This window comes from Calonectris borealis, chromosome 1 (genome assembly GCF_964195595.1).
Source record: "Calonectris borealis chromosome 1, bCalBor7.hap1.2, whole genome shotgun sequence".
Classification (NCBI taxonomy): Eukaryota; Metazoa; Chordata; class Aves; order Procellariiformes; family Procellariidae; genus Calonectris; species Calonectris borealis.
In genome coordinates, this window is record NC_134312.1 from 162540842 (window position 1) to 162563813 (window position 22972).

The following is a 22972-nucleotide window of genomic DNA, read 5'->3' on the forward strand; positions in this document are numbered from 1 at the left end:
TACCACCTCATGGAGACCATTAGCAATTATACCTTTTCCTCTGAGAGATTTTTTATGGAGGAAATAGAGAATGGCACCCTCGCTACCTTCCTCTATGATGTCATCTCCTTTGTTAAAATAACTTGCCAGTACCTTGAACATCCCTGGGTAGTTAAGATACATCTCTTGGTACTCCTTGGGAATATTGTTGCGGTTTTATCCAAGGTTAGTAAGCAATTTAAGAATGTCATCCAGAGATCTGCCCCAAGGCTGGATAGTTATGAGTGGTAGGGCAAGTGGGATAGCATGGGCAAATGCCTAGGGCGATGGGCACCCCCAGTGTTCTGGAACTTTACCCCTGAACAAGTGTAGAACCCTGAAAAATTAGTAGAATATTTGGAAGAAGTATGCTGTCACCCTGGCAAATCACTACAATGTGCTGGGGCCTGGCCCACACCTACCGAGCCCTGTTTAACACCACTCAGAACCCCCAAGGGGAAGGAAACGTCTCTGCAGCTGATGACAAAGCAACAGGCCCTGTGGCTACTCCACCCCCCACGGCAAGCACAGCGGCTCCCTCGCCCCCCAGGGCAGGCAGGGCAGCTACTCCGCCCCCTGCGATAGAGAACCAACCCCTGCTGGTATCAATCGCCCCTATACAAAAAAGAAAATGCACAAGAAAATCAGCTCGTCTAGTAAGGGATGAAGATGAACCAGGGCCATCACGAGAACAGGAGGAGGAGGAGGCAGAACCCGTAAATGAGATGGTGACCACCCGATCCCTATCTCTGGGTGAGCTGCGAGATATGCGAAAAGACTTCAGCCGTCGTCCAGGCGAGCACATTGTCACCTGGCTGCTCCGATGCTGGGATAACGGGGCCAGTAGCCTGGAATTAGAAGGTAGGGAAGCCAAGCAGCTGAGATCCCTCTCTAGGGAAGGGGGCATTGACAAAGCAATTGGACAAGGGGCACAAGTCCTCAGCCTCTGGAGGCGACTCCTGTCAGGTGTGAAGGAAAGGTATCCCTTCAAGGAAGATGTTATATGCCACTCAGGCAAGTGGACCACCATGGAGAGAGGTATCCAGTACCTGAGAGAATTAGCTGTGCTGGAAGTGATTTATGATGACCTGAACAACGAGCAGTTATCCAAAGACCCAGATGAAGTCAAATGCACCCGACCCATGTGGCGGAAGTTTGTACGGAGCGCACCAGCGTCACATGCAAACTCATTGGCAGTAATGACCTGGAGAGATGGAGAGGAACAAACAGTGGATGAACTGGCTGGCCAACTCCGGCAATATGAAGAAAGTCTCTCTTCCTCCCTACGGGCCTGTGTCTCTGCTGTGGAGAAACTGTCTCAGGAGGTCCAGCAACTCAAAGAGGATATGTCCTGCTCCCCCCCTGCACGGGCCAGCGTCTCAGCCATTAGGAGCAAACGTCCCTCTGCTCAAGAGAGGAGACATCGTGGATACACACCCCGGGGCACCCTGTGGTTTTACCTGCGTGACCACGGAGAGGACATGAGGAAGTGGGATGGAAAACCTACCTCAGTCCTACAGGCACAGGTACATGAGTTGCAAGGGAAAACAACCACAAAAGGGGGTTCTTCCAGGAAAACTGCTGCTCCAGTCTCCAGTGAGTTCCCCAGACAGAGTAGAAGGGCCGATTCCACTTCCAACCTTAACAAAGGGACTTCTGACTCATACTTACAAGAAGTGGATAGCGAATATGATGACCAGGACTAGAGGGGCCCTGCCTCCAGCCAGGTGGAGGAAAGGGACAACCGGGTTTACTGGACTGTGTGGATTCGATGGCCTGGCACATCAGATCCACAAGAATATAAGGCTCTAGTTTTATTTCAATTATTAAACTGTTTTAATTTCAATTATTAAACTGTTTTTATCTCAACCCGGGAGCTTTCCTACTTGTGCCCTCCCGATTCTCTCCCCCATCCCACTGGGGGGGTGTGATCGAGCGGCTGTGTGGAGTTTATTTTTGCTGGCTGGGGTTAAACCACGACAAGTACTTAAGAAGTTTATTGCATCTCACAAAGTGTTCTGTAGTCACTCACAAGGATATGTACTAAGATCCTAACCCTGCAAGAGCAAATTGGGTTTTTTTTGCAATTGCTTTGCAGTGAAATCAAGTGGATTGCCTTAATGGGCAAATATCATTGATCATCACTGCTCATGTTTGCAAAGCCCACAGACTTAGTCAGGCAGATACTTACATTGCATCATCTAAATTAATATAGGGCGCAGGCACCCACATACCCCCGCCAGTCTCAAATCCAGGGGCTGCTGTCCTATTACAGTGCTCCTGGGAATGCCTTCAAGGCCAAGGTCCTGTGCAACCAAATGCAACAGGAAGAGTTAAGCTTATTATGAACATATTAATGTCACAAGCAATAGAAGATAAAACAGAAAACAAAATTGTCCAGTTCATGAAGCAGAGCTGAGCGATGACCATAGACTGCTCACCCTCTAGTTGCTGTGTGTTAGCCGCTGCCGTTAGGCTGAATGTCACTTTTAATGCAACACCTACATCACATTCTCAGGTCTTGTGTTTGCCTGGACATGGTCCCCCTTCCCTTGTTTCTTCAGCCAGTAGCAAATGGCTCGACATAGGCACCACAGTAGGCACCAGAACTGTCCAAAGCTGGTACACAGAAACACATGAGACACAAAAGTCAAACAGTCCCCATAGTTCATGGTCTTTGCTGTCTTTTCCCATCCACCTCTAACCAGCCTGCATCTCAGAGGCCTCAAAGCTTGGCTCGGCCCTCATCTTCTCCAAAAACTGCAGCAGTAACACAGTTCAGAGAGACAAGATGGCACAAGAAACCCACTCGCTGTCTTACTCCTACCTAGTTTCTGGCTAGACTGGATGCACAAGAAGGAAACACCTTTCAGTGTACTCTGTCACCTAGACAGCCTACAATTGTGTCCCCGGCACGGCTTAGCTTACTAGTACGGAAGCGGTGTTGCCCTGTCAAAGGCATCTCCAGCAGAACAGCATTAGCAAACAAGGCTTTCAGCGTTGGCTGGACATCCTGCCAGAGATGCAGCCGCCCCCGCAGTCTAGCCCGCTTGCTCTTCTGGGGGAGGGAAGAATACTTTCCAGGACTCTTAGAAATGCACGCAGCCTGCCAGAACTGGCGATGTGGAAAGGCACCATCTCTGCAGAAAACAAACTTTGCTCTCCCATGTCTTAGAAAAAAATCTTCCTGGGTTTGTCCTGGGAGAATACCAGAGCCTGGTTTTGGCAGGGGATGTGCCTGCAACAGGCTGTGAGCTCCTTCTGCAATGAGGGTGAAAAACAGGAACGGGCCTCGAGGCGCTGCAGGGAGCTTAGATATCTTGTTTTATCCTGGGGCTTTCTCATTAGATAGTTGTGTGTTGTTCTAACCACATTAGCTGGCTGAGTTGCCTGGGCTGAGTTGGCTGGAGCTAAAAGCTATAGGCAAAAAGCACATTTAATTGAGGAGTCTTTTGTGAAAGGTATAGCCAGGAAAGTTTCATCTGATGTTGCAGAGTCTTCAGACCCCTGGCAGTCAAGGCCCACTACCCAATGCCAAATTTCTGAGTTTTCTATGGTGGTCTGAGAGTGACAGTCCTCATCTTACGCTGCCTTGGGAGGTTCACAGGGAGGATGAGATTGCCATTCTTTGCGTGCTGGTTGTAAGGGTCTACATTTGCCCATGGGCTTTGTGAGCAGAATGAAAATGATCCATCCTGGATACCTGCAATGGTAACTGGCTTTTGTTGGGTTGCAAACACGCCTTGTTGCAGATGGGCCTTACTGCCCTAAGTACTCCCTTCTCCTGGCTTTGACTATGTCCCCCAAAAGGATGTGCCCTCTGCCCTCTTGTAGTCTGAGCTCTTCTGAATCTGGAACACCCAAAAAGAGGGGGGCATCCAGGCATCCTGCCAAAGGCCAGGGAGGGAGGGAAGCACACGGCTCACTGTAGGATAGGGTGGGGGGGGCAGAAAGGTCCCTGCCCCACGCCAGCATTTGGGCAGGTTGGGCCTGCGAGAATGGGTTCAGGTCAGTGACCCCAGCAGGGCTGCCAGGTATACCCCAGGAAAACTCCTGGGGGACAATATGGAAAGCTGTTAGCCTGGAGGGCTGGTTCTTGATTTTTACCTCCCATTTTGCTATTAGACCATGACAAAGGCACGAGGCAGCTGTGTGACATGTTCAGCAGGCGTATATGGAGCACAAGGGGAGCGCGTGGTACAGGCACTGTGTGGGAGAGCTGGGGAGCGTGGTACAGGCACGATGCTCCACCTTTCGGCCCCGTCACTGTGAGAGCTCTGCAGCATACACAGTGCTCTCCTAGGGCAAACTGCCTAACTGAGTAGCGCTTCCTTTTTTAAAATGGAGACGGAGAGGTTATTGGTGCTGCTCATCTTTCATACTACGGTTAAAGCACTTGTGCATGAAGTGTGCATTTTATGTGCAAGATGGCGTAGCTAGGGAGAAACTGTTCTTTTAAAGCACGTCCCCGCGGATGTTGTGGTACCCATTAAAATCGGGCAGTTGGTAATAAAGTTCTACATGAGGGCATAGCAGGCATAAGTGGCTTCTTATTTCTTTGTAATTTTCAAAAAAATACATTCATGTTTATATATTTAAGACTTTTTTTTTGTCTGCTGTGATCTTTCATATGTCAGAGCTGCTTCTGGGCAGGAGAGGAGACCAACTGGATGGAGACAGTTGTGTGTAGCTGTTTAGGGAAGTGGCTGTGTCTATGTCTGCGTAAGAATATGTGCAGTGCATGCTTTCAATCTTGATTGCATCCTCTGACTAATATAGAAATGCATCTATGTAATCATAAAAATCTGCTTATAATGAAAATGAAAAGGTTAATTATTCCAGTGCCTGTGCAGATGTTATTGATAATGCCTTTTATGTGAAAAAACATGAACAAAGCAGACCTCTGACTTTCAAAGAGGCAAAAGAAAGGAAAAACCCCAATACCGTGCCAAATTTTAAAAAGAGAAACCCTTAAGGGAAAGAAAAATAGAAAGTTTGAGAGTGCAGAGTAAAAAAGTAAGTATTAAAAACTACGAAAAAAATCTCGTCACTACCACATTCATTAGAAAAATTCTATTCTGAGTACCCTTTGTAAAATATCAAAGCTTTCTATCCCAGCAACAACTAAGAAACACAAATGAAATCAGGAGGTTGAATTACATTTTATTTTTGATTATTAAAATAATTACATTATTTTATGAACTACATATATTGCTTCAGTTAAGTCTTCAGTTATTGTGTCCTCAGCCTATAAATGCACTGATTCTAGAAGATAAAAATGCTCTTTTATAAGGATCGGAAGAGTAGAAACTTTTAAACCAGATACTGCCTAAATCCAGTAGTAAATATAACATCCTTGGTTTGAAAAGCCATCGTCCTGTTCATCATTTTACCTTCTGTTTTCTCCATGGTTGCTCAGAGTCAGGCTGTTTTGCTTGTAGTCCTACTTAGGGCAGCAATTCGCAGAACGCGTTGTGCAAGAAGAGGCGTGAGCCTGGCAAGAGCTAGCGGCCCCTGGAGCTGAGGGGCAGGACAGCCCTGAAAGGACCTTACCAGCAGGGTAAGTCAGGGATATCTGCCATGCGCCATCCAATTTTAATTCAGAAAAAAACACGTGTCCCATGTACCACAAGTTTTAGAAGCATTGGTTTGCAGTCAGTTTAAAAAGAACACATGAACCTGTAGCCCTAGAGGAGCCGTGAAACAATGCCTGCTAGTCACAGAAAGGGGGTGTTGATAAAAAGCCAACTAGTGGTAAATTTAAATGTGGGCCCAGAGAAATGAAATGCAGTGAGAGATTGCTTCAGGCCTAATAAAATCTAAATTAAAAGTTTTGGCTCTAACAAATTCTAAACTTAATTTTTAGTGGGGATAGGTAGAGGAGCACTATCTCTACTGCTGAGTCAGCATAAAAAGAAAGACAGGGAAGGGGATACGCAGGGATTAAGATATGCCAAATAGAAAAAAAAAAGAAAAAAAAAGACTTTCTGACGTTTCCTAGGATCATAGTTTTCTTGAAATACATTGCAAAATGTTCAGTAGTCTTTTATGGAAAAAAAGTAATTCTGGCAAGACAATTTGTTCTGGATTCACTGAATTGTGTCAAAAAAATCCAAACTGAGAATAACAGCAAAAGAAAAGTAGTATTTTTTATGTTAAATAAAATGTTTTGATTCTTCTATTCGAAACTATTTGTTCAGTCTGGAATTTCTTTTAAGATTAAAAATGTAAAGTGCTCAGGTTCACAGGCTGAATAAAAAGCTTTCTTTGACCTGAAATTAATCTTTTCTGTGAAAATACCATCAAAAAATAAAATAAAAGTATTACTCACATAGGTTCATCCATCCATCTAACCACCAAAAGAGCATCCTTTTTCCACTTCCCTTACTGCTTTGACTCTCTGTCTTCTGTCATTTATTCTTATTTAATTATGCTGCCATTCATCCAAGCCAGGGCTGAACTGTGCTAGTTGCTGCATAATTAGGTAGCAAAACCTTTAAATTCACTGTTGCACTAAAGAAACCTTTTAGATTAGAGACATAAATAAAAAGGGTTTAATCGAATATTTATCACAGTGCAGTCAACCAGAAAAAAATGGTTGCCATGGCAGCTATAATTTCCCTATACGAGTGTTGGGAGCTGCGACAGTTCACTGGTCAAGTCACAAACTTGGGAGCCCCTGCTACTACAAATTTCTTCTTTGGCCATAGGAATGTAGGGTAGGTCTCCCTCTGCTTTCTTCTCTACTTGTTCAGCTGCGACCACATCTAGGTGTGAGTTTTTTTAAGTTGCAATCTGCTAAAGAACATGTACTTTTCTGCCCTCTGTATTGGTCCCTTGTTGTCATTCGTACAAATTATGTTCATCCTAAACACGCTTTGCAAATGATGCTTTTAGCATCATGTTCCATTAGGGAGATAAGGATGTGCCTAGCCTAAGCATTTTGCTTTACGACCTGTAATAGTTCTCAGCTTAAAGTAAAACTCTAAACTTGTTTACTGGCTACTGTAAGGCAGCATCAGCAGAAACTGAAATGCAGGCTTGTATCAGTTAGGCATTTATGGAATTAGGCCACATTATATCACCACTGCATTGATGCGTGATTTTTTTTCCTTGTGGCAAAGACAACGAGAACTGTATTTCCATGTTTCTTTTGTAATGTCGCCACACCTTTAGAGATAAGTACTTTATCTGAAAGGTCACCTAGTTCACATAGAAGTGACAACATGTGGCACTTTGTATCTGATCTGGACTCCCAGCAGCTTAACTCTTTCTGAATAACTAAGAACTGCAGGAACGCTTGGTGAAGTATTTCATACTTGGACTCACCTGAGGGGTTGTACAAAGAATGGGAACAGGCTTTGGAGCCTACCAGAAGCTCAGTTTTGACTTCATTTTCAAAAGTCCTTTTTACTCCTATTTACCTATTTGGGTGCTCCCCCTCTAATTTATGTGCAGATATGCCCAACACAACAGCTGGGTGTACTGAGCCACTCCTGCTGAATAGAAACTCTGCAGGAGGAAGTGGAGAGCGCTTACCCAGTTCACCTACTTACAAATGTTCCAATGCAGAAATTACTAATGCCATGGTTGTCTTATTCTGGGTGGGCCTTCTTCCTTCAAAGAATGACCTTCCTATAAGGAAATATCATTCTTACAAAATTACTAAATCGCTTTAAAAATTTGGCAGGCTAAATGACTTATTCAAAGGGTCACTATTTAATGTGTAGAACAAAAGCTGGCAAGAATATTCTTATTCTTTTTCTGTGATAATGTAGCTCCTGGGAATCCTGCTCCTGAAGTAGAAGCACTATGCCAGTACTGGACAATTAAAGAATGAAAAGGGTAGTCAATCCCCAAGGAGCTCAGCATCAAAGTATGAAGACAGTGATTTATCCAATCCTCTTGAAAACTCTGCATTACCTAGTAGGAAAATGACTGTTAGAGTTCACTGAGGTTTTTTTACACTCCATTTTTCTCAGTTTTTGAGAAGAGCAGGAAGGAAGAGCCATCAGCACAGGTGCCATGTTGGAGGGGGGATTCACAAAGATCCCATGAACATTGTTAGCAGCATGGCAGGTTTGTGGAAAACTAATGCAGTTAGAGCCTCCTGTTGGGAAAGGATAATCATGGTGCTGCCTGCACTTAGGAGGTGGGAAGCTTTTGTGTTTCCTTTTAGTTACTGCCAGAGAGAGAGGTGGTACTTTTGTGCAACCCACTGATGGCTGGTCATCTCCTTTGAAGACAATCTGGAGAAGAAAGGAGCACACACGGTGGCACTGACTTTTTGTGTCAAGAGGGATGATGGAGTAACAGTTTGCTGCTGCAGAGTGTGTTTTGAAGGGTATGAAATGCATTTAGTTACAGAAACAGAACTACAGCTGTGATTGCTGATATAGCCTAAAGCTACCCCATGCACAGCAATATGAGCCTATAAATATATACACAAATTTATCCCACCTGTTCCTGCCTGCCCCTGGTCACAACTGAGGGGATTTGTAAAAGAGTTTCCTCTCTGTCAGTTTGGTCTTGAATTTCAGTTGTTGTCGGGACGTGATGCATATACTTGGCTTGTTGGACAAGGCAGCTATTCCACACTTCACCATCTGCTGGTCATCTTAGTACCTGACACAACCATCCTCCTTCCCTGTCCCCCTTTCATCGTTAACCTCACCTCTCTCTTATTTTTACCATGCTCAGTCTTCTATCCTTATACCTCATTTTCCTTGCCTCTCTCTCTGGCACCAGTTTGGACCCACATCCTCCGCCAGCCTTGGAGAATACTTGCCCCCAGCCCTTCTTCTGTTCTTATTCTCTGTGGTTCACCTAGCAGTCCTTACTGCCACAGCTGTTGTTCTTATGCTGACGTTTCTAACTTCATGGTTACTTCTCCTTGTGCTGTGCCTGGAACTACCACTCCTCCTCTGAAAACATCCACAGCCTCTTTATATCTTTCTGGCCCAGGGTGTAAAGGTTGAAAGGCCATCGGAATGAATATGCAGGCAGAGGATTCGATCAGAGAAATAAGAACTATTTGGCAAGGATGAGGGCACTAACAAAGAAAAAAATTAAAATGTAATGAATGCAAACATGGCCACAGGATTCCCAGGAATGCTCCGCAGCTTAAGAGCAAGAGCAGAAGGTGCATATGCATGAGTTTACATCTGGCCAGTTCAAGTCACAGCACGGGAGTGCTCCCACATGTCTCACCAATGCTAACCTTTTGCATATTAGCAAACATGAGTACCTCATTCTCTTAACTCCTATAGGAGGCTGTGACTTAGTTTGGTGTGACGCATCTGAAGCCATGGCATTCTTCTCTCTTTCTCACATTTACCCACCTTCCTGTTCCCTCTGGACTACACCCACTCCATGCACTTGGACATGAAGCCCTCAGCCCCTAGGAAATACCCTGAAGTGCAGAATACTAGGTGCACATCCCCAAGGTAACACAGAGTACTATAAACACACTTCTGTGGTGTGTTCTCTGCTTTGCCTTCCATAAACTATTGTTAAATGCAAGATCTCAGTTCTTGCCCTCCAAGAGCACTGTTGCTTGTTCTGAGAGATCTAAATAAATGCCTAAATGACCAAGGTAAACATCTTCCCACCACAGAGGAAGTATAACGTCCCTCTATAAGAGCAAGCTTCCCTGTGTAGGAGACAAAATTTTCCACCTTGGTTTGTCTGAGGCTGAGAAACAAATAGTCATGGCATGGCAGCACTAAGGAAGACCTCACTGCCTTCTGCTCTAACAGCAATATGTATCACTTCAATCTTTTTTTCTCTAACCTAAACACAGCTGTGGGTATATTAGCCTGAAACTGCACTAAATCAAAACAGATTGAGAGCAAGAATAAACAATGCTTGACATGTGTTAGTCATGGTACTTAGCGTGTTGCTAGAAGATACCCAGATGCAACAGCGATGAAGATGATGTAAGAATCTACACACAGAAAAACATTGGGTATGTAAATATCCTTGGTGACTGTGAGTCAATATATGTAGACTTTTGTAGTATTTGGGCTTAAATTTATAATTTTAAAGTAAACCAAATAAATAAAGCCTTTAGCACAAATATAGTACAACAATTGTATTACAAATCTTATAATGTAAATTCTGACTCACAAAATGCATGCAAATCAGAAAAAGCTTCCTGTATTCTTGGTATCTAGTCCATCCTTGCTTGCAATACCCAAGATCGGTGTCAGGCTGCCAAGAATGAATTAAGGAAGAAGAGCCTTGCCCAGTGGTGTGTGGTTAGATGAGGAGGATATGTGAGCCAAGGATATGTGGACAAAAACATTGCCTTTCGGGAGCTCTGCCTTGGCAGGTAACTGGTGGTTGGCTGAGGGCTGTGCCCAGAAGTGTCAGAGAAACTTCTGTTTCTTATCAAACTCTGGGTGCTCCAGGAAAGGTGGAAATTCTGTGTGACCCAGCGAAAAATCCAGTCCATGGACCTACACGTGCTAGACCCTGGTGAAGCAGCTGAGAGCTAAGAAAGGCCAAGTGTTAACAGTGTTGACAGACAGCATTGGCCAAGGCTGAGAGTAACTATGTTTGCAGTCATTTGTTCTGATATGACTGTCTATACTGATGGTAAGTGCCTCATACCCAGGTCAGATATGACATATTTTGAACATGGCTTATGTTTTTACATGTGACTAATTGGCTCCCTTCTCATCCCCTGATATATCGACACTTTGCTGGCCTTAGTTTATTTCTGTTAGGACAGAATTACCTTTTCCCCTTCCCATCTGTTATTAGCTTTCCAGTAAAGTATTGAGAACCAAGTAAACTATCCTCTCCTGTCTCAGCAGAAAAACGAATAATAATTGTCAAACACTGAACCTTTTTTTGTTTGTTTTTGTTTTCCTGCCCTTAGCATCTTGCTAGAATGGCTGGTCATCTTCTGTGCCTGTATGTAAAGCTAATGGTGTATGCACACACAGTTGTATTTGACTTTGCATTGCGAGGTTCTTATTAAAGGTAGAAACAAAATTCTCAGTGTGCAGTGTGATTCCATTTGCTATTAAAACTTACGTGAGTGTTTAATTTTGTGACCTCTAAATATCATTGGATGTAGCAGTATTCTAGTTTTTTGTCCATCTTCATCCAGGTTGCTTGATGACATTAGGCTTTTGCTTAGTCCATTGATGGCAGCAAATACTATCAAGGCACCTCAGAAAAAGTGAAAAAACAGGTATCTCATTTTTTAGGTTCATTTTTATTTGAAGAAAGTGTATAGACTGAAGACCTCTGGTGGTACCATCTGCAGTTTCTATTTTGAGGTCAGAAGTACTGTTTTGTAACAAGAGAAATTATTTTAATTACGTCCAACATCCCATCATAGTTGGTAACTCCCAGTAGGACAAAAGCCACACTGTACCACTCAATTTAAGCAAGCTTTTCTGTGGCTTTATGTTACAGAAGGGAAAAACTCAGATCTATGTAGTAACGTATGAATTTGTCTGTGTTGTCTTCTGTCCCCTTGCTATTGCCAAAAATAACTTTCTTAAACTTAAGTCTGGCAATGCCAAATGAAATACAATCAGGATCCACACAATCTTGACGGTGAAGTTTCATTCTACAAAGTGACTTATATGCCTTTTCTTCTTGACCTTGTTGATTATTTGTGTTATTACGAGAGGGAAAGGAATTCTGGGAAGAAAGGAGTTTTGTTTGACCATCTGTACAATATCTATTTTTCTGATTTTAGCACGGAAGCAGAGTGGCTTCAAGAACAACCAGAAACATGTGGGCCATAACGGTGGACCTGCTGATTGATTTGCTGTGTGGCTTGTAAATGCGTGAGTGCTCACCATTGCTTTTTCCTTCTTTACTCCTTAGGCAAGGGAGAACTTCTATGCTTCCACTTTTGATCTCTGTCCTCTCCCTCTTGCCTATTTAGGTTGACACCAAATGCAAGAGATCATGCAATGGAAACCATGTTCATCTAAACAAATGTGGAAAGTGCATGGGAATGCTGTAATCAAGAAAAGTGTTGAAAGAAGCACAGGTTTTACTAACTCAAGTGGAAGCATGTTGTTTGCTGCTAGCTTATTACGTGTCGTCTTAGTCACTTTTGAAAACAGAGCTTTCTTACTGAAGCCACTTGAATTTTGCTTTTCTCAGTGTTGTATGTCCTAAACGTTGCTTTAAAAAATGCAGACAAAACTCTTATGCCAAAGATACTAATCCGTACAGCAAGAGCACAGTATCACTGAAACCAGACTTAGACGAATCGAAGTAGAGATCTACCATTCACCTCCAGGCTCTGAGAAGAATTTTTAAAAAATAATTTTCCCCTTTGTTGTCTGGAAGTCATGGCAACACCCTGGGAATCTTGCCTAGTCAAATGAGTCCATGGACACTGGCATTCACAGAAAACACGGATGTCAGGAGGTCAGCTAATCCACTTCCTACCCTTGGACTAGGTTGCCTATATGTTGATCAAACATCATGACAGAGATTAATCTAATCTGTTTTTTAAATGTCAGGGATGGGAAGTCTTTATTTCCCTAGGCCATCAGTCACAGTCTGCACAATACTCACAGAAGTTTATTTTCTATTTGCTGACTCACCCTTGCCCTGAAAGTAGTTCAATTTAATTTTTCTGTTACTGTAATTCACCGTTGCTTGGAGATTATCCTGGGCTGTGCTAGCTAGTATTAAGCTAGAAAAGCAAGAGGTCAGGATAGGAAGAAGGCAAATAAAGTGCAAGATTTTCCGCAACGTATCAGTTGATAGAAAATGTAAAGACTTTGCTCTTCAGAAGCTGTATTATCAATATTAGAAATATGGGTTAAAAAATGGAAGACTTGGAACTGTGATGAATAGAAGCAGAAAGTTTAATGTCTATTACCTGGTGAGACTGGAACAGTGAAATAAGCTCTTAGCTGCTTAGGAATGGATAAGAGAGGGCTATGTAGCTCAGGACAGCAATATTGTAAATACACGAATCGGTGTTTTAACTAATAGCACAGGGAGCTGCTGCTGAAGGCCTGCTGTAAGCTCATCAAATCACCCTACAGAAGTATCAGTCTCTAAATACCTGTACATGAAGTACAGAGATGAAATTGTTAGGAAGAACTGAACAGGTGGTAGGTGTGCCAATTTTAACTTTTAGTACAACTTTTTCTGATACATTTCTATGGCAACAAATATTTCATTTAATCGAAAGTAACTGTTTTGAATCTTATTTTAGCAGATAATCAATAGAAACTATGTGCTATGGATAAATGATTGTAACATAGTTTTGTGTAAAGCAAATAATTAAACATCCAAACATCAAAAGAAATAAACTATGAAAGTTAACAGAAATATTGTGTGTGCATGTATGTGCGTGTGTGACATTCAGATAGATAGAAAAATGTGAATGGAAAGTAAAAGCTCTTTAGGAAAGTAAAAGCTCTTTAGGAAAAGTCATACTGGCCAAAATAACCTTAATGTGGCAGTCAAAGAGAAAGAGGACTCCAGCTTAAAACCCAGACTGATTCAGTAGTGAAAATGGTAAGGGCAAGAGTCAGTTGCCTAAACATAGATGCCTACTGTCATTTATAAGGCACCAGATACATCAGCATGGGACAGGCAGATACGACACAATTAATGGAAGACCTGAAACCTTCTGGAGTGGTAACTTGGGGCCAAGTGGAATACCCTACCATGTCTAAAATGGAAGAAGGTATCTATGCTTAACCACCTGAATTGCACCATAACTTGAGGAGAACGAAGAAGTCAATTAATATAAATTAGAAACTATGGCATGTAAAAAATTGATACAGGTAGTTAAAGATATGGGGAAAATAGAGATGGCTAGTGGGGTAACAGGAAGAAAAAGGAAGAGCATCTGAGGAAGACTGTTGGTATTATATACTGATGACTAGACCAAAATAGCAAAATTACTTACAGCTTGGCTCTGCAGCACTGACATTTCTGTTCTGCAGCTGAACAAGAACAGGCTCACATGTCTGTATTGCAGAAGGATGAGAAACTATTCTCCAGTGGATACGTCAGCAAGATGATGAGTCAGGCCACCGGATAGTGACAAGCTGGGCTCACAGCCAGCGGGACAGCCTGCGTTCTTGCCTGTGGCACGGCGGGAAATAAGGCTGCCTGTCTGGTTTGTCAGGCAGGCATACGGTCTGCCTTTCTGCCTGGCTTCAATCAAAAATACTAAACTCAAACAATGTACTGTTGTAAAGCCTTCACATTCTGCTACCATAGCTTGTCTTTGGGAAACTACTCCCTCTGATGCCTTTCAAACAGCTTTGAATCTGATTCTGTCCCTAGTACTGCCTCAGAGATACCACGTAGTGCTCAGCAAATCTTTTATCCAGACTTTTCAGACACACTCATGCACGTCTTCTTGGTTTTCTAGGTACCTGTCTCGGGGCCCTGGGGTATGATATGGAGAAACTGTGCAGCCACTTGCCTGAAAGGGAAAGGTTATAGTGCTGCTTCCTCTGAAAGACTAAGCTTTAGGTTCCTATTGCATAATTGGGATCAGTGGCTGTATTTCACCTCAGGATCCACATGCTTTTATTCACCATCTGGAAATTAGTTGAAACTGCCCAATTATCTTCTAAGTGTTTTGAAAAAAGCAGATGTTTGTGAACTCCTCGTACTCTAGTGATAAGTGCCATAGAAAATGCACATGAAGAAACTTGTCGGTCTGACTGCATTCAGAATGAGAAGAGAGTAGAACAAAGAGGGCTTAAGGCCACACATCATACAGATGCTTATTTAGTGACTACTGTCTTTCCTGTGCACCGAATAAATAGGGAATCTTGTGTGTTTGCATGTTTGTGACATCCTCTGTGATCATCTAATTGATTTCCCTAGCACAATGTATATGCATAACGGGTTTAATTCAGATGCCATTGGCTTAATTTGGCCATTACCCTATTTGAGTAGTTGGCTTTGCTAGACTGCTATCCATATTACAGATTTACTAAGTTGCACTTTGATTAGTTTGTTTTATATCTTGCTCTTTCCATATTGTGAATATACTGTTGCCATAGCAAAATATTCAACGGATAAATTGGCAGTTGCTTTTCTTTCCCCCCCAAAAATAGAAAGAATATTAATTTCATTACTGTGTTATTTTCCCTTCCCCTTCCTCTCCATGTGCAGCCTTAGATTTTCCTGAGCATCTCTGTTGCTAATTGCTTCACACTTCTTTATTACTGCATCAGTTTCTAATGGTTACTTGCACACTTGACAGACAGTTACAGATTAATTTGGTTTTCAGGATATTCTTTATTTGGTTGAATTTTATTTCCCCCTTCCCTTTTAGTTTTCCCTTCTCCAAAATTTCATAGAGTGTTTTGTTTTGGACTTAGAAGTAAACATTAGTATTTATTTTAAAATTAAGTAGTGTCAACATTTGTAACTGATAATGCTGGCAAAGGAAAAATGTACTTCTTAAGGTTTGTTGTTTGTCTTTTTCCTACCATTACAATAATATTGGAAAAAGTTACTTTAATATTTTACTTTAATACTTTTAACTGTATTCTTAAAATAAATTACTTGTTCATGACCAGTATTCTACTTTCTTCCCAAACTAAGAAATGTTTGGATAACCTTTCATTGCAAGACAACTGGCCTGATATTTTATTTCACAAAGGTAATGCTTCATGAATAGAAGTCAGTTTTAAGATTTTAAATCTTCCTTTCTCCCACTGCCTGACCCAAACTTTATTGTCATTTTGGGACTTGTATTGGGCTGTCATACCTTTTAATTCACTTAGGAGTATCTAGTTAGATAAATTTGCTTCACAGAAATCTAAACCTGCCAGATTTTGCTGATGGGCAGAGCTTTTCTTCATACATTTTGGGAGATGATTTAAATTAATTATTCAGGTTCTGGAATACATAAGCACTACTTCGTTAAAGCCTATCCTTTCAAACCACTGCACTATTTCCGTAAGTGTATTTCCTTGTTTTAATCTGGAAGGATCTATAGACAGTTGTTAACAAGCGTACTACTTACTGCTTGCAAAATTCAGCGGCACATCATCTATACTCAAGCAGCGTATGCTGTTGCCAGCCCTGTCAGTGTTCACTGACAGCAAACTTAAGCTTGATTTGTCTGACTTATCGTTATTATGACATTCCTGCAAGCATGAACTGATGCTGTTTCTTCAATAATACAGCGTAGCCCAGACTCTACCCCTCTTTTATCTCAACAACGTGTCAACTCCGATGCTTATAATGAAAATCAGATGCCAGCCCTGTTAATTGTTTCACTGGCAATACATTTTAGTGGTTAGAGATAGGGCTGGTCGCTACTGGGGGCATGAGATGAATAAACAGAGCATAAGAATGGTGCCTGTTCCTGCAGCTCGCTCAGCTGGAGGGGCAAGTAGTCTAGGAGACTAGGGTTGTGATTAGTCGCATGAAGTAACTAGAGGCCAGGAACCAGCGGTATACACCAGGGGTCAACACTGGCCCCAAAACTGTTCAACATCTTCGTTAATGATCTGGATGATGGGGCAGGGTGCACCCTCAGCAAGTTTGTTGATGATACAGAACGGGGAGGAGAGACTGATACACCAGAGGGTCATGCTGCCATCCAGAGGGATCTCGACGGGCTGGAGAAATGGGCTGGCAGGAACCCCATGAAGTTCAAGAAGGAAAAGTGCAAAGCCCTGCACCTGGGGAGGAACAACCACATGCACCAGTACATGCTGGGGGCTGACCAGCTGGAAAGAAGTTTGGCAGAAAAAGACCTGGGGGTCCTGGTGGACACCAAGTTGAACAGGAGCCAGCAGTAATGTGCCCCTGTGGCAAAGAAGGCTAATGGTGTCCTGGGCTACATTAGAAGGAGTATTGCCAGCAGGTCGAGGGAGGTGATCCTTCCCCTCTGCTCAGCACTGGTGAGGCCACACCTGGTGTACTGGGTCCAGTTCTGAGCTCCCCAGTACAAGAGAGACATGGACATACTGGAGAGAGTGCAGCAAAGGGCCACAAGGATGATGAAGGGACTGGAGCATCTCTCCTAAGAGGAAAGGCTGAGAGAGCTGGCACTGTTCAACCTGGAGAAGAGAAGGCTCAGGGGGATCTCATCAATGTTTGTAAATACCTGAAGGGAGGGTGCAAAGAGGATGGAGCCAGGCCTGCTCAGTGGTGGCCAGTGACAGGACCAGGGGCAATGGGCACAAGCTGAAACACAGGAGGGTCCTTCTGAACATCAGGAAACACTTTTTCACTGTGAGGGTGATCGAGCACTGGCACAGGTTGCCCAGAGAAGTTGTGGAGACCTTGGAGATCTTCAAAATCCATCTGAACATGGTCCTGGGTAACTGCCTCTAGGTGACCCTGCTGAGCAGGGGGGTTGGACCAGTCGACCTCCAGAGGTCCCTTCCAATCTCAAGCATTCTGTGATTCTGAGTGCAGGGAAATAACAGCATGCCAGGGACCCATTCTGCCAATTACTTTTTCATGGAGATGAATAGTTCTTTGGTTACTTCAGATACATGTCCCACATTCCTATTTTCTTAGGTTTCTTGCAGTCTCCTCTACTCCTTTTGGTCATACTCCCCTTGGCACGCCACGGTGACAGTACTGGAGAGGAGTATGGTGATCACTTGCTGAACTTTTGAGAATTGCTTCAAGGATTTCTGTAGGCACTGTCTCCTGGAATTAAATAACTACTTTACTTTGTACCCCCGAAGTCTCCTAAACATCGTTATCCTGAGCTATACACAGCACTGACGGTCTGCAGACTCAGACCCGTCTCTGGCTCATCTCCAGCTCCCTGAGGGCCGCAACGACTGCCAACCTGAATACAGACCCTTATTTCAGGTCCCATGCCCAAGCTGGAAAGACGACGAGGAGTCTTTTCTTTAATAGAAGTATCTGCAACATGTAGAAAGGAGAGGTGAAAGCAAGCGTTTCCGGCGGGGTTCGGTCCCATTAAGCTGGACTCGCCCCCGACTTGCTGCTGCGTGCACTGAGGAGATGCCTTTCATCAGCAAGGGGCACCCGCAGGCGAGAAACCAGGGCGGGAAGAGCGGAGCACCCTCGGCCCCGGCAGCCGCCTCCCCCCGGCCGTAGGCCCGGGCCGCGCTGAGGTGACCGACGGCCGCCCGGCGCCTCTGCCCCCTCGGAGCGGGGCGGCCCCGCTTCCCTCCCGCCGGGAACTTGGCAGCACCGCGGGGCGACCCCCGGCCCTCCCGGGGGAGGCGCGGCAGCGCCGCGGGGCGGCTCCCGCCTCAGCGCGGCCTCCGGGGCTGTCCGGCGCCTCAGCCTCCGCGCTGGGACGGGCGCCGCGGGGGAGCCGGGCCGGCAGGAGGCGTCCTGCGGCGGGAGGGAGGGACGAGGCGGGGGGTGCCGGCTCTCCCGGAAACAGCGCCGGCCGGCGGCAAAGCGGCGGCGGCTGCTGCGGTGGGAAGTCGCCTCTGGTCCTGCGCCCTCGCCGGGCGGGCAGGCGGGTTGGCGCGGCGGGCGGCATGGAAGCGGTGCCCCGCGAGGAGAAGCCCAACCCGCTGCGGGATGCCAACCTCTGCTCCCGGCTCTTCTTCTGGTGAGCGCCGGGCGAGGGCGAGGGCAGGGGGGGAGGGCAGTGGCGCCGCGAGGTGCGGCCGCGGGGCGCCCGCCGGCGGGGATGGCGCTGCGCCGGGGCTTACCGCCGCTTGCCTCACCGCGCCTGGCCGCTCGGCTGCGGGGCCCAGCCGGCGGCGGGGGGATGCTGAGCCCCGGCTGAGGGCTGCCCGGCTCGCACTTCAGCGCGGCTCCCGGGGGGGTCCGGGCGCGCCGGCGGCGGGCGGGAGGGGGGATGGGAGGCGGCGGCCGGCGCTGCCCGCGCTCCTCCGCCGGCTGCCGGCGGTGACTCTGCAGCCGCGGCTTCGCCCCGACCTGCCGCCCGCCCCCGCGGGCCCGGCGTGTCAGCCCTGCCGGCCGGGGCAGCCCCTCGCAGGCAGGTGGCTGCGGGGAGCGCGGCGCGGCGAGGCGAGGCGGGGCGAGGTCTCCCGAGGTGAACCCGGTAGTCCGCGCCGGCCGGTAATCCCCGGCCGTCGTCTGGGGACTGCCCAGCCGGGGGCCTGCCCGCCTCGGGCAGGGCAGCACTCAGCCGGGCGGGCGGCGCCGAGCACGGCCCCGTCGCCCCCTGCGAGCACATGTTTGATGCCCTCGGTAGCTGCGGGGAGGGCGGGAGCGTCCTCCGCCTCCTCGCCCGGGTCCCCCGGCCCGGGACCGGGTGCAGGGCTGCTCCCTGGCAGTGTTCCGCTTCCCCGCTTGCATAACGGATCGCGGCCAGGTATTGCTCATCTCGGCAAGGCTTACTAATCTCGCTTTCGGCGTGGGGCTTTCCCCCTCCGTGAATGAGGTGGTTTCTGAGCTGCGTAGCTGCCTGGGAGTTTCCCGGTGTAAGGGACGGCAGGGCAGCAGCCTGGCTGCCCTCACCCACGCTTCAGCTGCAGTCGGCCACCTTGACCCTCGGGGGGCTTAAGGTGTCACGGAAAGAAGGCACGAAGCGAAGTTTGTATTGCCACAAACTTTTATGGGACCAGATGACTCCTAGTGCTTGTTTTCTTATTAGTGGGGATCTTGGCGTGGGTATATATATGATTACTCAGAGCAGTGAGAAATTACAGCTCAACAGTTTAGTTGTTTAGATATATAATAGGAAAAGACATGCAGAGTGAAATGGGAGGGCATCGCGCTTGTCTGTCTTAGCAGATCCCCTTTGGAGGAGAGCAGTTGCTGGGGTACCGCTTATTCTGCTTCACCTACTGTGGCCTGAGCTGCGGCGCGCATGTGTTATGTGTTGGAGGAGGGAGAAGGAAGAGAGGGCATGGCATGTGAGGCTCTTTTTTTGGAAGCCTCTGAAACACCAGTAAAAAAACTCTTTGATCCTATAAGCAACTGTGAGCAGGTGCAGGAATCCCTTTTGGAAGGTAGGGGGATTTTAAAAGCCCCAACAAATTTTAGCTAAACAAATTTTCAGTCAAGGATGTGTCCTCAGAGGTACTCTGTGCAAAAAGAAAGAAAAAAAGAGAAAAAAAAAAAAGAACGTTGTATGCTTGCGCAGAACTCCCTGTGTTACTCCCTGTGTTCAGCATTTTGACTTGTAATTTCTTCTTCGACACCAGGGGTGCCCGTGTTGGAAACAGCTTTGCTAGGATATCCAGACAGAATGGGATGAACCTTGGTTGGCCATGTAGCATTCCAGGGCTGCTTCTGGTCCGTTCCCTTTCCCGTGCCGGGATCTTGTGGTGTTACTGGTAGTTCTGCCAAAAACAACCCAGCTAGATGTGAAAAAGGAAGTGTGCAGTGCTTGTAGCTAGTTTTCTGATTGCTCCCATCGTCTTTTTTTTAGGCTTTTTGTATCGATCTCCATGTATTGCAGTGAAGCGTTCAACAGCAACAACAAAGTACCTTAAATTTACCAAGTTTTAGGCAAGCAGCTGAAAGGTTTCTTTTACCCCAAACACGTTTGTAGGTTCTCATTGTGCAAAGGGAAGAGGAGGTGGAAGCCTGTGCTTGTGGGATGACAGGCCTGCCGAAAGTCCGGAGATCGACTGCGACTTCATGCTTTACAGTCAGATAGTAGTATACAACTACAACTGTAGGGCTTGTGCTTTGAAAAAGAGTTTAGTGGGGTATGAAAAGCTTTAGAAGTTGCCCTATATACTGTTTTTCAGGCTTTCATAGCAGTATAATTCACAGCAGTGGAAGTACCCTTTTAAAGTCTTGTCTCTTATCTGTGCTGCATGTGATCATGAAAAATACCAGAATATCCTTGTTATTTACTAGTCAGAAAGCATTAGTATTTTCTTAGTGAAAATTTCAGCTGAAATGATGTCTGCAGTGGCTTAAATCGAGTAAGCAGGCGCTGTCACTTTTCTGCAAGTTAATGCTATTTTACATAAAATCAAGGAAGTATTAAAACACCATTAGCTATAAAGCTAACTAAAGGGTGGCTTTAAGAATTGTTCTTCCTTTCTACAAAGCATATAGCGTCTGACAGAGAGCTGTGTGAGTACTGCTTCAGCACTGCTTCATTTTAACTGCTGTCTCATACAGGATGTTCTTGAGATGTTTTCAGCTGGAGAACTGGAAAAACAGTGCTTGAGGAGGGCCGTCCTGGGAGTAGTGGCAACCACCACCATGCGGTTGCTCAAGCGTGCCTGCTCTGCTCTCGAAATCCCAGGGGATGGCTGTTTGTTGTCAATGAGGGTAGAAAGTAGGGCATTACAGGTAGCTGGGCAAGGGTCCTTCTTATTTTTATTTTGTTTATATTTTGCTCCAAAAGTGCAATTTCACCATTGTAAGGAGGCACCCTTCATTTGTTGCCAGTGGTGTAGAAGAAAAGCTAAAATTATTGCCTGGCAGAAACAGGATCAAACTCACAGGAGAAAAGAAGTCATGTTTTCATTGAATTATAAAACTAAGGTAATGAGTGTGTAGGCTGAAGACACATTCTTCTCCCATTGTTCAAAGCTTGTCTTCTTGCTTTTGGGTTGTGACTTTGACAAGTATGAGCTTGATGAACATTAAACGCTTTAGTAGTACATTCATGGGAAAGAGGAGCATCTGGATTGTGTGTGAATATTGTTATTTTTATAATGCATCCCTTGTGTAATGTTAGTCTGGATGTTACAACAATGAAAAACTATTTATGACAGAAGTATGAAGATCAGGGCAGTTGCAAAATATTCTTGTTTTCCGTATCTCTCACTGAATTATCTATCTTAACATAGGATTATCAAAGCCCAAATTGTTGTTCTGGATGTTCCAGATATTGCTGTAACTACTGACCTTCAGAATCACAAGTTCCCACGCTCACCAAACTTCTTTAGGCTCTGGCTGGTAGTTCAGTTACAGAGTTAGCAGCGCTCGGGTATATTTTCTTTTTTTTGCTGGCTCAGCTTGCTGGTGAGAATGAGGGCTTTGAGGGATGGGTAAGGAGGATTTGCTTTCTTTTTAAGGTCCATCCAAGAAAGAGAATTCAGTCCAGCGTTTTTCATGTTTAAACGGCTGTTCCATTGTAGAAAGTGTTTTGAATTTAAAAAGCCTTATACTCCATACTTTATGCAGTTGAGAATAGCACTTTTCACATCTTTTTTCCCCTCTGTGGGGGGTGGGGATTATTAAATTAATAACTGTAGACAGTAAGAGTATTTCTCTTTTCTAATTTATCCCATCTTTGAGCTTGCATGTTCACTAAGTAGCAGGTGTATTTTTATTTGCTTATAGCATTTGCTCCATTGATTTATCAAAGATGTTCTAGCTATACAGTAGTTGAATTGTTATGCACTCTGTTGTTCAGGCATCAAATCCACTTCAGTGGAAAGTTACAAAACATGTGCTATGATTAAATTTTTAAAAGACTGGATAACTTTTGGCCTGTTAATAACATGAGAAGGAGGGCAAGCTGGAACACCCTGGAAAAGGTATCCGGTGTTTTTGTTCAGAGAAGTAAAAGAAATTAAAGTCCTGGTAAATTTCATATATTTATAATTTTTTTTTTAATAATAATAGTAATTACTTACTTGTCACAGACTCGCTATGCCTATGACAAGTTCTCGGCTCCTTTGGAGCACCGGACACTGTCAGCATCCTAAGGCTGGATGCCTTTTTACGTCATCACTTGACATGTGGCAATTGCCATTACAATAACAGCATTAAAACAGAAACTGAAAACTTGCTCAAAGGCATCTGCAAAGTTATGATTCCAAGGAATAAACGATTGGTTTTTCATTACCTGTTGGTGTCTGACAGCATTGTTCTTGGCTTACTAAGCATGTGCTTTAGGGAAAATGACAAAACCACTAAGTCTTCTTCACTGCTCTGACTTGGCGTGTAGTGAGAGAAGAGTAAAAAAGATCTTTACCTGTGGATTTAAGCGTGAACAGAACGGGGTAAGCACAGATATGTAAATCCCAAGGTTTTCAGTGATGACTGCACAGTATGGAGCTGTTTGACCAGATAAAGTCATGTCACGCAC

General features: G+C 45.0%; 1 protein-coding gene across 2 annotated transcripts in view; it reads left to right on the forward strand.

Annotated features, from left to right (window-relative positions):
* The first annotated feature begins 18331 nt into the window (after positions 1-18331).
* The window catches only part of ABCC4 (ATP binding cassette subfamily C member 4 (PEL blood group)), a 157880-nt gene continuing 153239 nt past the window's right edge, over positions 18332-22972 (forward strand). The window contains exon 1 of one of the 2 annotated variants that reach the window (XM_075138376.1): positions 18332-18547. In XM_075138376.1, the coding sequence (XP_074994477.1) occupies positions 18474-18547 (74 nt within the window). In that variant the 5' untranslated portion in view covers positions 18332-18473. The remainder of the gene's footprint in view (positions 18548-22972) is intronic. The other variant, XM_075138387.1, reaches the window with a different exon arrangement.